A 16,388-nucleotide genomic window follows, 5' to 3' on the forward strand; every position below is an offset into this window, starting at 1 on the left:
TTACTGCAGCACTATTCACAACAGCAAAATCATGGAATCAACCTAAGCCCACCAACAGTTGACGGCATAAAGAAAACAGAGGACACATACACCATAGAATACTATGCAGCCATAAAAAAGAACGAAATCATGTCCTTCACAGCAACATGGACTGAACTGGAGGCCATTATTCTAAAAGAAATAACAGAAATAGGAAATAAAATACCACACATTCACACTTACAAGTGTGAACTAAACAGTGGGTAAACATGGACATAAAGATGGGAAAAACAGATGCAAAGAACCCCAAAAGGGGGAAGAGTGGAAGGGGGTGAAGGTTGAAATACTACCTATTGGGGACTACGTTTACTATTTGGGTGATAGTTTCACTAGAAACCCAAACCTCAGCATTACACATTATGCAATATAACAAACCTGTACCTATCCCCAAATCTAAAATGAAATTTAAAATTTAAAAATTAGTAATTTTAAAAAATGGATCAAAGACCTAAGTGTAAGATCAAAGCTATAAATCTCCTAGAAGAAAACATAGAATAAACTTTTATAACCTTGGTTTTGGCAAAGGATTCTTAGATAAATACAAAAATAATGAGAAATGAAAGAAAAAGTAGATAAATTGGACTTCACCAAAATAAAATATCTTGTGCTTCAAAGGACACTGCCAAGAAAATGAAAAGGGCCTATAAAATAGAAAAAAAAATGCAAATCAAATATCTGATATGAGACTTGTATTTAATATATATCTGTTACAATTCAGTAATACAAAGGCAAATAACCAAATTTAAAACTGGGCAAAGGAAATGAATACACATTTATCTAAATAATATATACAAATGATCATTAAGCACATGAAAAGATGCTCAGTATCCTTAGTCATTAGGAAAATGCAAGTCAAAACCACAATGAGATATCACTTCTTACCCACAAGGGTTAGCAAGGATATAGAAAAACTGTAACCCTCATACACTGCTGGTAGGAATGTAAAATGGGGCAGCTGCTTTGAAAACAGTCTGTCAATTCCTTAAACAATTAAACATAGAGTTACTACATGGCCCAGCAATTATACTCAGGTATATTTCTAAGAGAAATGAAAACACATGTCCACACAGAAACATGTACATGAATGTTTATAGCAACATTATTCATAATAACCAAAGGGTGGAAACAACTCAAATGCTCCTCAGTTAATGAATGGACAAACAAAATGTGATCTATCCAGACAATGGAATACTATTAGGCCATAAAAAGAAATGAAGTTCTAATACATGCTACAACCTGGATGAACCTTGAAAAGATTATGCCAAGCAAGAAAAGCCTATTACAAAAGACCACATATTAAATGATTCTATTCAAATGACATGTCCAGAATAGGGAAATCCATAGAGACAGAACATAGGTTAGTAGTGCCTAGGCTGGAGTGGTGGGGAAAGGTGTTATGAAAAGAGGTGATAGCAGAAACATACAGGCTTTCTTTTGGGAGTGATCAAAGAGTCCTAAAGCTGATTGTGGAGATGGTTGCACATATCTGTGAAAAGACTAAAATCTATTCAACTGTTAACTTCTATTGGTCAAGTTATATGGTATGTAAACTGTATCTTTAACAAGCTATTAAAAATATTTGCAATTTATGATAGATGATTTTATGAGGTGCTTCAGTCTTAAGCATTCAAATAAATTGATAGGAAAACCAGTAAAATCCTCAAAAAGAAATGGGGAAAAAGAAAAATGGCCAATTCACAAGAGAAGAAATACAAATGGCAAATAAACATGAAAAAAAATTCAACATCATCAGTTGCTGAAATAAAATGAAAATAAAAACAAAGCATCATTTACCTATCAAATTATCATGGTGTAAGAGAGAGAAGCAAGCATAGCACAGTGTAAATATAGATACGCATATACACATCCATACAGATATTATATGGTTGTTGAATTTTATAAGTTAATCCCCAAGTGCACGTGCATGCACACACACACACACACACACACACACACACACCATACCAAAGGAGTATTAGTGGTTGTGATGTACTGTAAAATTATATAGATGGATTACAATGAGCAATAAAAAAATTTTTTAAGTAGGTATTTAAAAAAATCTATGAAACTATCCCCTTTAATGTAATCAAAGGAATGAAAAGAGCAATGAAGAAGGCAGCATTCTGGAGAGAAATGTGGGCAGCTGCCCACAGTGGGGCGATCACAAAAATGTTTCTATTGGCACAATCCCACACCTATGAAGGCAAAAGGGGCCACAGGATGTGCCCATCCATGCGGTAAACATCTTCGTTCATTACCTGCTTTAGAAGTAACAAGCTGCAGCACAAGAGGTCGTCTTGTTACAATGCCCGACCCTCGAGGGAGAAAGTCCCTAAAAAAAGTAAGAAATATAGATTAAGGCATGAAGGAATTCTGATCACCTATACATTCATAAACCAAGTTCCACAGCAATTCTCCTAATTCCCAACCTTTCAATGTATTGCTTATCCAAACAATGATAGGCCCATCTTAATAAAAGAAGCATTTTCAAAGTTAAAAAAAAGAAGGAGGAGGGCCTTATATTGCATAGAAATCCATGTACATTATCATAATGACTTCACTGGAATATTTCATTCATTCATCTAGCTGAAATCGATAAAAGTTTGCCCTTAGTTGCCATGTATTATCAATGAATTTTGATTTTCAGAGAATCAGCATTAAAGAAAATATTTGATACTGAAATTAATTCTTAAACTCTTTTTGATAATTACAAAACCCAGTACTTTCTTTGGCCTCAAGATCAATATTAGCACCATCAAATACCATTACTAAAGGCACATTAGATTGTATCCTCTAAATATACTGACATTTTTCTCCAATAAAAGGAAACAAGGCCGGGCACAGTGGTCCACACCTGTAATCCCAGCACTATGGAAGGCCGAGGCTAGTAAATCGCTTGAGCCCAGGAGTTCAAGACCAGGCTGGACCACATAGCAAAAACCCAGCTCCCCCCCCCAAAAAAAAAAAAGAAAAAAACTACAAAAATTAGCCAGCCAGACATGGTGGCGTGGGCCTCTAGTCCCAGCTACTCAGAAGGCTGAGGTGGGAGGATCGCTTGAGCCTGGGAGGCAGAGTTGCAGTGAACCAATGTTGCACCACTGCACTCCAGCCTGTGCAACAGAGTGAGACTCTTGTCTAAAAAAAAGGACACATAAAACGTGGGGTCAAGTAGAAACAAATATTTTGTCTATAGAAATTAACAGCAGAAAACAAACATTGCAACTTGAGTTTTGTCTGTTCTCATTCCATTTGTTCTTATTCCTGATAAATGGACGTTTTGATAAAGATCATATTTTAAATAGCATATTAATAAACACTAATCTAATAAAACTGCAGCAAATACAGTACTACATAATATTACATCTGCAATGCCACATAAATTATTGCTGATTCTGCAATGTCAAAGAATTCAACAACATACCTATAGCACAGTTTTTAAACACATTTAGAATGTCTCACAACTTTTAGAGGAATCATCACAGAATTCCATTCAAAATAAACTTTTCACTCAGTGGCAGTTTTTCTCAAAATGTGGTTCCAGGCCCACCAGAAAGTGTTATAACCACAGACACCCAGGACTCATCCTGAAGCTACAGATTCATCATATTCAGGGGAAGGCATGCAGCATTTGTACTCTTAACAAGCTCCCAGATGTTTCTGATGCTCACCAAGGTTTGAAAACCACTGGCCTCAAGTCAGGATATGTTACTCAACAATTCAGTGGGCAATAATGGCATGTGGCATGCTATGAGTTTTGCAGGAAATTTGGCAGAACAGAGCTTCAACACAGATGGGATTTCAATGAACAGCAGCTTATAAAATAGGCAAAGGACAGTGAGAATGCTCCAAAACCCAAGCGTTTAGCTGCACTGATAGTTTGGAATGGAGAGTCAAAAAGATAAAATCAAGCCAAATTTCTCCTACTACAACTAATTTATTTGGCAAATGCTACTGTATGTTCTGACAGAGGAAATAGTACTGAATAACCTTAAGTTAATGACTTTTCTCATTGACTTCAAGGACCAAAGTTCATTTAGAATGTCAATGTATATGACTACAATAGAAAATAGTGAAATTACAAATTTGTATGTGCTTTTGAAAATGCAGCTGAAATACCATTATTTATTCATCAAAAAAAATTCACTGAGAAATTAAGAAGTGCTAGGGAGATGCTGTGGGCATGGACTCATGCTGGGTAGACACCAGGAGTTTGGAACCTAATGGGAACAAAACATAGTCATGAAAACCATTAAAGAAGGGAAGATAAACTACATTAGAGTTCAGAAAAGAGAAAGAACAATACTCTCTTTATAATGATGTTTTGAATATATTTAAATACATATAACTAAATACACTTTTAATATTCTTCATGTGCTATATTAGAATAATTGCTAGTTTAGATGGCTTCAACAATCATTTAAAATTTAATCAAAATAAACAAAGCATCTACTTTGTTTTGTTTGTTTTATTTTTAACCAAAAAGGAAGAGGTTAATTTGAGAATCAAAATGAATGGAGGGAGGGAAAAAAGCAAAACTCCAGAGTAAAGAGCTGGAGGGCACCATGAAATACTATTCAGCTATAAAAAAGGATGAGTTTATGTCCTTTGCAGGGACATGGATAAAGCTGGAAACCATCATTCTCAGGAAACTAACACAAGAACAGAAAACCAAACGCCGCATGTTCTCACTCATAAGTGGGAGTTGAACAATGAGAACACATGGACACAGGGAGGGGAACATCACACACCAGGGCCTGTAAGAGGGTGGGGGGCCAGGGGAGGGATAGCATTAGGAGAAATACCTAATGTAGATGACAGGTTGATGGGTGCAGCAAACCACCATGGCATGTGTATACCTATGTAACAAACCTGCACGTTCTGCATATGTATCCCAGAACTTTAAAGTATAATAATAAAAAAAAAATTAAGTCAGGATATAAAAATAAAAAGAGCTGGAGGGCATCTGTTTGAGCCGTGAGGACCATGAGTGAAATTTTAGGATGTATAAAATGCCAAGGAAAAATGATGAATGGCCTGAATAATGCCATTTAACAAGTCAATAAAATATTCTCTTCAAGAAAAAAGACAGAGAAGAAATGACATAGAGAAGAAAGAAGAAAAAAAGGTTTAGTCACTTTATATCTTCATGCTGAGACCTGTTTCAATTCATGCTTGTGACCATATATTTATATGTAGATTTAGTAACAATCCCTGTGAACGTTGTTAAAGCAAAATAGAATGTATCAAACATTATAAATAGCAAATAATTATGTGTTGACTAAAAATCCACAGATACATCTACATTTTTCTCTACATTTTTTTATTAAGCAAACAGAACTTTGCATTAAGAGTAATAAATAGATTCCGGTATCCAACCCCCTTCTTATTAACTCACAGTTACTAGTTCCCTTCATGGCTCTCATCAGTCCTACCACTGATAGATATATTCTCACCAAAAGCCAAAAATTTTGATAATCAAATTTTAATATTTGGAAGTCTATCTTTCTTCACAAGCATCTCTGAAGTACAACAAAGTGCTAAAGAAAAGTTTCTCTCTTCTGAAGAGTGAGCACCTAATCTGGCCATCCTAAAGATACGTCTCCTTCTGATGGCCCAGCAAAATGAAAACCATATGCCCAGCGCACTCTTGCTGTGTGAGCTCAGGAGAAGAGTCCTTGAATGAGAAACACAGAACCTTCCTTTGAATATTAGCTCTACCACTGAATGGACAAAATTCTCTCTGAACCCATTTCTATTACTTCTAAACTGAGATAATGCTAACTATGGCCCAAGTTGTATGGATCAAATGAAATGCAACAAACGCCAACCATTTTAAAACCCAAGCACCACGGAAAAATGTTACTATTATTTTTGATATAACACAGCCACAGTGTGTTTTCCCTGATATTGTAGTATTTGCTTACCTTAAAAAACTAAGCACCTACGTACAATATTTTAACATTTTGCTAATGGAATTTGAAGATAGGAGCCACAGACCCCATTTGAACTATCCTCTTGGTGTTGATCACCTGCAAGGGTTTGGAAAGCGCTTACGCCTGCCTTCAGCAACAGGGAGCCAAAGCACTGACATGAACAATATTGAATAATTCATTAGCCACTGAGCACCACCATCCAATTGAATTGTATCATTTTCTGTGCAATAGGTTTTCTCCTATATCTCCGTAAGCATATTTTATGGGAAAACCTGTAAGCATGTTTTATGGGAAAACATTTTCTAAATTAATGCTGGTAAAATAATGACTATTCCTTTAGTACTACTTTGGATTTAGACTACATATTTTTAAATTTATTTTCTAATAAATCTATATAAAAAGAAAATATGTATGCCATTTTTCCTGTAAAATGTACCTTCAAAGAGTAACCCGAAGACTCAGTGTTATTAAGTTGATTCTGTTATATTGCCCAAATGCCTTATTTGTAGTTGAACTGTACAGATTTTTAGTCAGAGAGAGTGCTTCCCTCTGGATGCCACATGACAGCTACAAATCAAATGCCTTTCTTCTCTCTCAACCCATCTCAATATAGCGTTAATCTTCAGTGTTAACAGTTGGTCTTCAGGCAGTAAGTCAATGCTCCTTCATGGCTTCCTGACTCCTAGACAAAAAATAGAGTACAATTCCCACACTATAGTTTAAGAAACACCTTGAAGACATTTCTTATTGGCTCTTCCAGTAACTGAGTTACCAGGAAATATAGTTATTGCTCCACTAGGAAAAGAATGATCTTTGGAAGCCTGAAAAAGAACACACTAGCTGTATCAACAAAACTAAAAAATTCCCCCCGGCAGCAAATAAAGTAACTACAGAGATGGTTTCTTCAATATAAATGTAAATGATTGTTAACCAGATAACCTGTACAGTAAATAAATGTTTAACATCTGCCCTTAACTGAAGATGGGAGGCGTAACTCATAGTTTCCTAGAAGTTATTTCATGAAGCCAATTTATTCAAAAATAAACAAGCTCAGCCTTGGAGGAGGACAACATGCAAATAAATAACTATAATAAGCATAACAGGTACCATGCTTAAGCTCTACACAAGGTACAGTACCAACATACAGCAAAGAATATCTATCCTGCTTGGAGGAGCTGCCAGAAACAATATCTGAGAAGAAATATGAGGTAGGAAGCATTCCACAGAAAATCAGATATATGAAGACATGCAAGACCAGAGCAGCACAAAACATCACAGAACTGTAAACATTAAAGAGAGATCAGAATGAGATAGAGAAGAGTCTACAGAAGGAAGCCAGAACAGACCTCAGAGGTTCGTGTTTGTGTTTGTCTATTTTCTGTGAGAACAGGAAGGCACTATAGAGTTTTAAGTGATCAGATTTGCATTTCAGAATAATCACTGGGGATTATATAGAGAACATTGAAGAAGAGAAAGATCAAAGACAGAGTGATGAGTCACTAGTCACTAGCCAGTCTATGTCATTCAGAAAGAAGATAATAAAGGTCAAGTCCAAGGCAGTAATGGTAGAGATAGAAAGAAGACAAATGGCAGGATTTAATGATTGCTTTGATGTGGAATCTCCTTCTGATGCCCCTCCTTCTGATGAATCTCCTTCTGATGTAGTGATATGGAAGAGTTAGGATAAATGTCATATTTCTGGTTTGGGTAGCTGGTTGAACAATGGTATCACTAACCAGGACAAGAAATAAAGGAAGATCTGGTTAATACAGTGCTTACCATGTGCCAGCACCAATCTGATTGCTTTATATGCATTAACTTGTTTGATCTCATAACATCCTATGAGATAGGTACTATCGTTATTCTTACTTCACAGATGAGAAAACAGAGGCACAAAAAAGTCAGATAATTTGCACAGGGTCACAAAGCTAGTAAGTGACATATGGGACTCAAATCTAGGGAGTCTAACTCTAGCATTTGTGGTCTTGACCATTTTTATCTACATTGTAAAACAAATGGGGGAAGAAAATGAGCAGTCCTTATTTGTACACATTGATCTTTACATGCCTGGGGAATACCCAGATTGAAACAACATGTAGACAGACTGAACAGTTGGCACTCAGAACAAAAGTCTTGTCTGGAGACAATAATTTGACAGTCAGCAACAGAGCAGGAAGTTGAAGCCAAAGGAACAGATGAGTAGGAATGGAATGGAAACAAGTGATTAATATGGACTCTCAGAAATACCAACATTTAATGGGTACCTGAAAGAAGTGGAACTGAGAGAATAGAAAGGGGCTACCAGAGAGGTAGCCAAACACTAGAACTCAAAATCACATTAACCTCTTAAACATCTCTACAACTGTTAACATCTCCACTAGGTGTCTGGAACCAAACATCTCTACAACTCATTACAATCACATTAACCTCTTAAACATCTCTACAGCTCATTACAATCATATTAACCTCTTAAACATCTCCACTAGGTGTCTGGAACCAAACATCTCTACAATTCATTACAATCTATCCAAATGTTTCTCCTCCTTCATTCCCAATCATAATCCACATCATCAGCATCCATAAACGTCAGCCAAGCCAAGCACCTGGGGATCATCCATCCTCCACCTACCTCTATCCTCATGCTCCAAGTTGGTCACCATGTCCAGTTGATTTTATATTAATATCTCTTAAATTCACCCTCTCTTGTCTATTTGGATCACCACTCCAGCTGCCACCAACTATCATATAAACTGCTACACTAATCTAACAACTAATTTCCCTGCATCTAATTTGAGCACCCTCCTATCCAGCTTTAACAGTGACGTAAGTTCTATCACATCATTACCAGACTTTAAATCACAGAATGACTCCCCATGATCTTTAGCATGAAATCCAAATCTTAGTATCACTTACAAAATGTTTTATTTCTGAACACTCTCCAAGTGAAACCCTACATCAGAGGCATAGAACTTCTTACAATTAATTTAACTATTATTTCAACAAATGTGCATTATGTGTCTACTACAAGCTAAATGAAGCCTTAGACACTGGAGATATAACAGTAAACAAAGCAGAAATAAAGCCTTGTCCTCTAGTGTAAGTCTCTGTGTGCGTCTGTGCTCTCAGACTTGGTGTCTAGGCACATCCCTATCCCCCTAAATCTTCAACACTCAGCTGCATGTCATCTTCTCTGGGAGTCTTCTCGAGGTCCCCCCACCCCCACATGTCTCTACCTAAGCTCTCAACACACAATTGTCTGCTCCCTCACCCCTGTGTGTTCCCTCAGAGCCTCCTTCAGTGCCTAGGCACTAAATATTTTTTACACTTTCTACATACCCTTTCAAGAAGATTTGTCATTGCTCCATACAATCATAACATAGAGAGAAAACAATCCTACATCTAATTCACAACTGGCAGGCAGCTACAAGGCATTATATGGACCAAAAGAATAGGCAAGATGACTCTCAACTCACCAATAATTTGCTGGGGTCATTTAAATTGATATTATGAACATTTAAGACCCAAATATATTCACCAAATTACAAAATACAGAATACTAGGTGGGCCAATATTATTGACTCTGTCTAATGACATGGAATGGAATTGGAAGAAAATAAAATTTTTTTAAAAATCCAGAACCAATATATTTTTCAAATTTTTTCCTTAAAAACAGAGAAATCTCGGCCAGGCGCGGTGGCTCACGCCTGTAATCCCAGCACTTTGGGAGGCCGAGGCCAGCAGATCACCTGAGGTTGGGAGTTCAAGACAAGCCTGATCAACATGGAGAAACCCCATCTCTACCAAAAATACAAAATTAGCCAGGTGTGGTGGTGCATGCCTGTAATCCCAGCTACTCGGGAGGCTGAGATAGGAGAATTGCTTGAACCCAGGAGGCGGAGGTTGTGGTGAGCCAAGATTGCATCATTGCACTCCAGCCTGGGTGACAAGAGCAAAACTCCATCTCAAAAAAACAAAACAAAAACAAAAACCAAAAAACAGAGAACTCTCTTTTAAAACTTAATTTTCAAAATATTTAATATAATTTTCTGGCCATGCACAGTGGCTTACATCTGTAATTTTAATACTTTGGGAGGTCAAGGCAGGAGGATCACTTGAGCCCAGGAGTTCCAGACCAGCCTGAGCAACATGACAAGACTCCCTTCTCTACAAAAAATGTAAAAATTAGCTGGGCATGGTGGCTTGAGCCTGTAGTCCCAGCCACTCGGGAGCCTGAGGCAGGATGATTGCTTGAACCCAGGAGGTCGAGGCTGCAGTGAGCCATGTTCATGCCACTGCACTTCAGCCTGGGTGACAGAGTGAAACCCTGTCTTAAAAAAAAATCTGTGCACCAAAATAATTCCTACAGGAGTACTACCTCACAATATTTCAATATACTGATCCAACAAAAAAAGAAACAAGGAAAGGGAAACAGGCAAAAGAAAAGAGATAGGAAGAGAAAGACAGACAAATCACACAAATACTGCCCACCCCCTGCTCCAAGAAGCACTGAGGTCAAAAATCCAATTCCACACCCTGAACACAATGGTGCTATTAAAATAGCTCTGTACTTTCATGCCCAAATCCGGGAACTTTGCCAACCATTACAATGCAATTTTAATCGCTAGAGGAAGTAATGTTACCAAAATCCACAGATTTAATTGGAAATTTTCTACTGCAGTTTACTTTTTTCTCTAAATTATTGGCATATATTAAGAATATTAGTACTTACAGATTTGCAAAGAATCATATTTTGATGCTGTCAGCTACTCTATAATACGAAGTACTCAATACCATCATAATTTTATTTGAAAAACATATCTACAAATTCAATTGCAGGAAATACAATGCTTTTACTTATTTTTTATTGACATCTTTAAGAATCCCAATATTTTGCTCTTATTCACAAAATTCAAAATTTCTAAACAACATATTTTCATTAAATCTAAATAATCAATAATTAATGGTTCCCACTGAAACATTTAGAATGCAAAAGTTTCTGAGTCAGGGATCTATAAACTGAACAAAGGAGGCAGTTCTAACTTTACAAATACTAAGTGTTCTCCCCACCAGGAAACATGCTCAAGAACTTAATGCCTTAATATTTAATCCATTTTATTTGCTTATTCACTAAGTCAGTCTGTTCAAGCATTTAAAGTACCAGATGAATGAGTCCTGGCATAAAATAAAGGCACTTAGCTTTCACTTTTTCCAAATCACAGATTATATCTTACCCAAGTTGGCTGCCAGGAAAACGAATGGCAAAAAGCACTAGTAAAAAGATCACTGGTTGCCTACCTAATATCTATTTTCCCTTTCTTATTAACAGAATCCCAATTTTGCTGGGAATGGCAATGTGCCCAACTTTAATAGACAAATCAATCTGTATTTCCCAGCCTCCCTTGCAAATGGGGTGTCCACATGACTAACTTCTACCCAGTAAGATGTAATTAGAGGTTTTGAGTGACATCAGAATAGTTCCTTTAAAAGGATCTGATTTCGTTAATGTGTACATTTTACCCTTCCTCTTCTTTTGTCTCCCTGTCAGCTATACATGATAGTGGAGCTGCAACAACCACCTTAATACCACAAGGCAATTTTGCAGATGGAAGATCAGCAAAGAACAAAGAGTAGGACAGTGATGACATTATAGGTCACTGGAACCAGCCTTGTACTACCTAGGAAGGAGACAAAGAAAAAGAGAGAGAGAGACAGACAGACAGTGCTTTAAGCCAGTGTTTCTCACCCTTCTTTTCATTATGGTTCCCCTAATGAAACTTATGTGATATTTTTCCCCATTAAATATTCCCCTACTAAGTTTAATATCATAGATATACTATATATCAGTATATGTGCTCTACATACACCTGTGCTTTAAACATAAAAACAGTAAGACTCTTTTTGTTCCCCAAGAACCAGTTTTTGCCCTGTTGGGGGCAATATCACCCCAACTGAGAATATGTATTATACATCCACAAAAAATAAAACTCAGGATGCTAAACATTCAGTTCTCTTAGCCATCCCTTCCTGCAGAGTTTCTAAAAGAAATGCATGTGGAAAGGACAAACTGAGCTGGGTTTTGCTGCAAACTTCAATGTATTCCCTTTCCAACCCTGAAAACATGGGCTGGACCACATGAAATCCTCATCTGGCCTAGGTAAGAGGTAGCCCTAAGGCCTGGTACCAAAGAGGCTCAAAGGCCTCCCTTGCCCCTCTCCATGAAGCCCATACATGAATCTCAGACTTTTCTTTGACACAACAGTGACTAGAAAAGGTCCACCTGTGGAAGACAAACCAGCCAGTGAGAAGAAGCAACAGCAAGAGAACACTTACCCGATGATCAGGGCAGTTCTGGTCTAGGCAGCTCACGTCAACCCCTCCCCTACTAAGGCTTCAGATGAAGAAATGGGGCCCAATTACTGTCCTTGGTCCTGAATATACATTACCAGCTCCTTGGCAGGAGGCTGGAAAAAAACAGCATGGATAGGGTAGAAGTGAGCTTCCCCAGCCAATAGTGTACTCTTTTGTTTTCACTATTTTAAGAGTTAGAGGCCGGGCACGGTGGCTTACACCTGTAATCCCAGCACTTTGGGAGGCCGAGGCGGGCGGATCACCTGAGGTCAAGAGTTCGAGACCAGCTTGGCCAAAATGGCGAAACCCTGTCTATACTAAAAATACAAAAATTAGCCGGGCGTGGTGTCACGTGCTTGTAATCTCAGCTATTCAGGAGGCTGAGGCAGGAGAATCGCTTGAACCCGGGAGGTGGAGGTTGCAGTGAGCCAAGATTGCGCCACTGCACTCCAGCCTGGGTGACAAGAGTGAAACTCTGTATCAAAAAAAAAAAGATGTTGGGGTAAAATGAGGTATTTAATTGGAAGCCAAAAAAGTGTAGGTTGGTTTCTCCACTAAAACAGAATGGAGCACTACCATGGTTACATCCTGTTTATTTAAAAAGAATGGAATCTGATTTTCCAATTAACCAGGAAGGATTTAAGTGGATTTTTGGATCCAGCTTCTCTCTCACTCTCTAGATGCCACATCCATGATTCCCCCATGCAAACTTTTTATTCCCAGAACAGCTGGCTCCCAAGTGATTCCACACTAATTTCACACTTCTGTGTTGACTCCTTAACCACAGAAGCCCTTGTCTAATGCCTCTTTCTTTATTGAGGAATAAACTCACACTTAAAGACATGTTGATGCAGCCTCCTGTGGGAAGCATTTCATGATATGCCAGCATATTTAGATGCCCCTCCTGTTTATTCCAAAAGTACCAGGGGCCCAAGTCAAATCCTCTCCTATGTAGCCTCTCCTAGGACAGGACCATCTTGCTCATTTCTATAAGGCACAGCCTTACAGGCTCATAGTAAGTAGTCAAATATATTAGCTGCTATTATCCTTATCATCATCATCACTATCATTGTCATCATTTTTAATATTGGTAAGTTATTCTGGAATTCATTTATTATTTACCTAAATTCGTTTCTGAAGCTAATATATCACCATATCAACAAGTAATGATTATCTCTTGCTAGCCACAGGTAAGTATGTAGCTTTAGAGAGGGCTACATCCAATTTGTCACACTGTTCAGTAGCTCCCCCTTTCCTGCAGGGGATGTGTCCCAAGACCCCCAGTGGGTGCCTGAAACCACAGATAGTACTTGACTCTATAATACTAACAGGCAGATAGTGTATACCATGTGGATATGCTAGACAAAGAGATAATTTACATCCCATGTGGGACAAAGCAGAATGGTGAGAGATTTAACTAACTACTCAGAATGACATGCAATTTAAAACATAAATTGTGTATTTCTGGAATTTTCCATTGAGTCTTTGCAGACCACAATTGACCATGGGTAACTGAAACAGCAGTGTGCAAAACTTCAGATAAGGGAAGACTACTGTATCTAGATTTTAGGGTGTTATGAAAAGGAAAATATATCAACATAAACACTTATAACTTTAACCTTTTCATCTGTTTCTTGGAAAGTCATCAGCTACCTAAAGACTTAATTCTCTAAGAGCTCTCACTATTCTGTCTTCCATGAGAAAAGGTTAATGCAAAACATGGAATGAATGCTTAAACCAACAAAAGAATCAACACACATTCCAACTGCAGTGTGCTCAATTCAAATACAGAATAAAATGAACCCCCTGGCATCCACAGTATTCCACAAGCGTGTGGCAAGTGTTATTTCTAGCCACTTAAAAGCACCAGTGAAAAGAGCTCAAATACATAGAAAAGAAAAGATCTCCGTTCCCATGAGGAGAGGCATTTATTAGCATTTAATGGCCCTCTTTCATTGCCTTTCCACTGACGCATCTCTAATTGTTCCAATTATAATTTCAAGTAACAAAACCAATAATGGTAAAAGTCTATGGTTGAGTGTATGCATTTTGAAAAGAGGTCTTTGACAGCACAAACCACATACAAAAATATACAACAACATGGGATCTGGGCAGGCAATGTGATAATCAAGAGAGAAGAGGTGGTATGGAAAGAGGACGAGTCAAGAAACCAGCTTGGGTTCCAGCTGTAACCTCACCACATCATTTAATCTATAAGAGACTCAGTTTCTACATCTTTAAAATATGAAGACTAAAGAGTGTCTTCTGATGCCTCTTCTAATTCTTCACAGAATCTGATTCCGCCTCTGACTTTTTTTTTTTTAAGACAGAGTCTCACTCTGTTGCCCTGGCTGCAGTGCAGTGGCACAATCTCGGCGCGGCTCACTGCAACCTCTGTCTCCCAGACTCAAGCAATTCTCCCACCTCAGCCTCCCAAGTAGCTGGGATTACAGGCATGCAGCACCACACCTGGCTAATTTTTGTATTTTTAGTAGAGACGCTATGTTGGCCAGGCTGGTCTTGAACTCCTGACCTCAAGTGATCCACCCAACTCGGCCTCCCAAAGTGCTGACATTACAGGCGTGAGCCACAATGCCCAGCCACCACCTCTGACTTTCTAAATAATCTTAAAGCTTTCTGTTTTCACTTTCATAACTGAGACTGTTAGTATCCAGTTTAAGTTCAGTGACAGCAAAGACTATGTCATTTATTTTCTTCCCACTACTACACATGGCACATAGCAGGTGTTCAAAAATATTAGTTAAAGGGAAGGAAAAAAAGGAGAGAAGAAGAAAAGGAAGGAGGCAGAAAGGCAGGATGAAGGAAAGATGGAAGGAAGGGAAGTAGGGAAGGAGGGAGGGACAGGCCAAATTTAATACGGCTATAGCATTACATGTAAGAGGACAATGGTAAAAAATAAGCTTGGAATATATATCTCCTACTTTTAAGAAAGATTACATTAGGAAATTTCAAATTTAGAGAATACACCATATTAGAGAATATTATAGAGGTGTCTATTAATGTTTTCAGTGCTAAGAAATTAAGATACTAATAAACAAAGGTACAATAAGCTATGTAGGGTTATATGTTAATTATTGTAATACTTTAAAATGAAGCACAAATTTTTATTATTGAATATTTTTCTTCACTGTCAGTATCTAATATCAATAAAGATAGGAAAATAAGCACCAATCAATCAAAAATTAAAATACTGAAATTTGGAAATTAGGGGGGAAAAAGATAGAAATCTCCTGATCCACTGGATGGAAAAAACCACTTCTAATATAAGAGTTCTACCATTAGCAAATAATAGTAACAAAATATAAGCACTTACAATTATTTAATTACATATTTTTGCAACCTAATCTATATTATTTTTGTTAATCTGAGCATAAATATGCAAAATGCACTAATAGCCACATGCCAATAACTCAAAAGTATAAGTGACTTTTCAATCATCACCCTCTGCAGTGCACGTTTTCAAGAAGTTAATGCAAAAAATTCATATCTTATCTCCTGAATTAATGGGATTTGAAGAATAGCCCAATATTTTTAAACTACAGGTTGTAACCAATAAATGAGTTGTGAAATAAATTTTGTAGAACTTGACCAACGTATTTTCATAATGGAAAAGGAATGGAATTCAACAGAAACTATATGAGTATAACACACAGAAATGCTAAGTATTTTATAAAACTTTTATTTCCATTGTATATAGATACACAAGGTCACAATAAAATGTATTTTTTACAATGAGATACAGTCAATGATTAGAAAACACTATGTGTGTCTTTACTATTCTACTTATAAATATATGTTTTTGGTGTTTTAGATATATTCCAATTCTGTATGTCAACATGAAAAAGTAGTTATCATTGAACATAGCAGAGAATTTTATATATTTAAAGCATATAATCAAAATGCTGAAAATACCAAATTATTGCATCTTAAGTCCCACTGGGGTTGCAGTTTTAAATAAATAGTGGATCAAAGTAAGCCTCATTGTGAAAGTGAGAGTTTAGTAATGACTTGAAGGGGTAAGTGAATTAGCCATGCAGACATGTGCCT

At 37.3% G+C, this 16,388-nt stretch overlaps 1 protein-coding gene across 10 annotated transcripts in view; it reads right to left on the minus strand.

The window, feature by feature from the left end:
- Nucleotides 1-16,388, minus strand: part of DNM3 (dynamin 3) — a 604,830-nt gene that overhangs the window by 521,817 nt on the left and 66,625 nt on the right. For all 10 annotated transcript variants that reach the window (XM_032160976.2, XM_032160975.2, XM_032160971.2 and 7 more), the window contains exon 2: nucleotides 2,298-2,371. In XM_032160976.2, the coding sequence (XP_032016867.1) occupies nucleotides 2,298-2,371 (74 nt within the window). The remainder of the gene's footprint in view (nucleotides 1-2,297; nucleotides 2,372-16,388) is intronic.

This window comes from Hylobates moloch, unplaced genomic scaffold (assembly GCF_009828535.3).
Source record: "Hylobates moloch isolate HMO894 unplaced genomic scaffold, HMol_V3 SCAFFOLD_8, whole genome shotgun sequence".
Lineage (NCBI taxonomy): Eukaryota > Metazoa > Chordata > Mammalia > Primates > Hylobatidae > Hylobates > Hylobates moloch.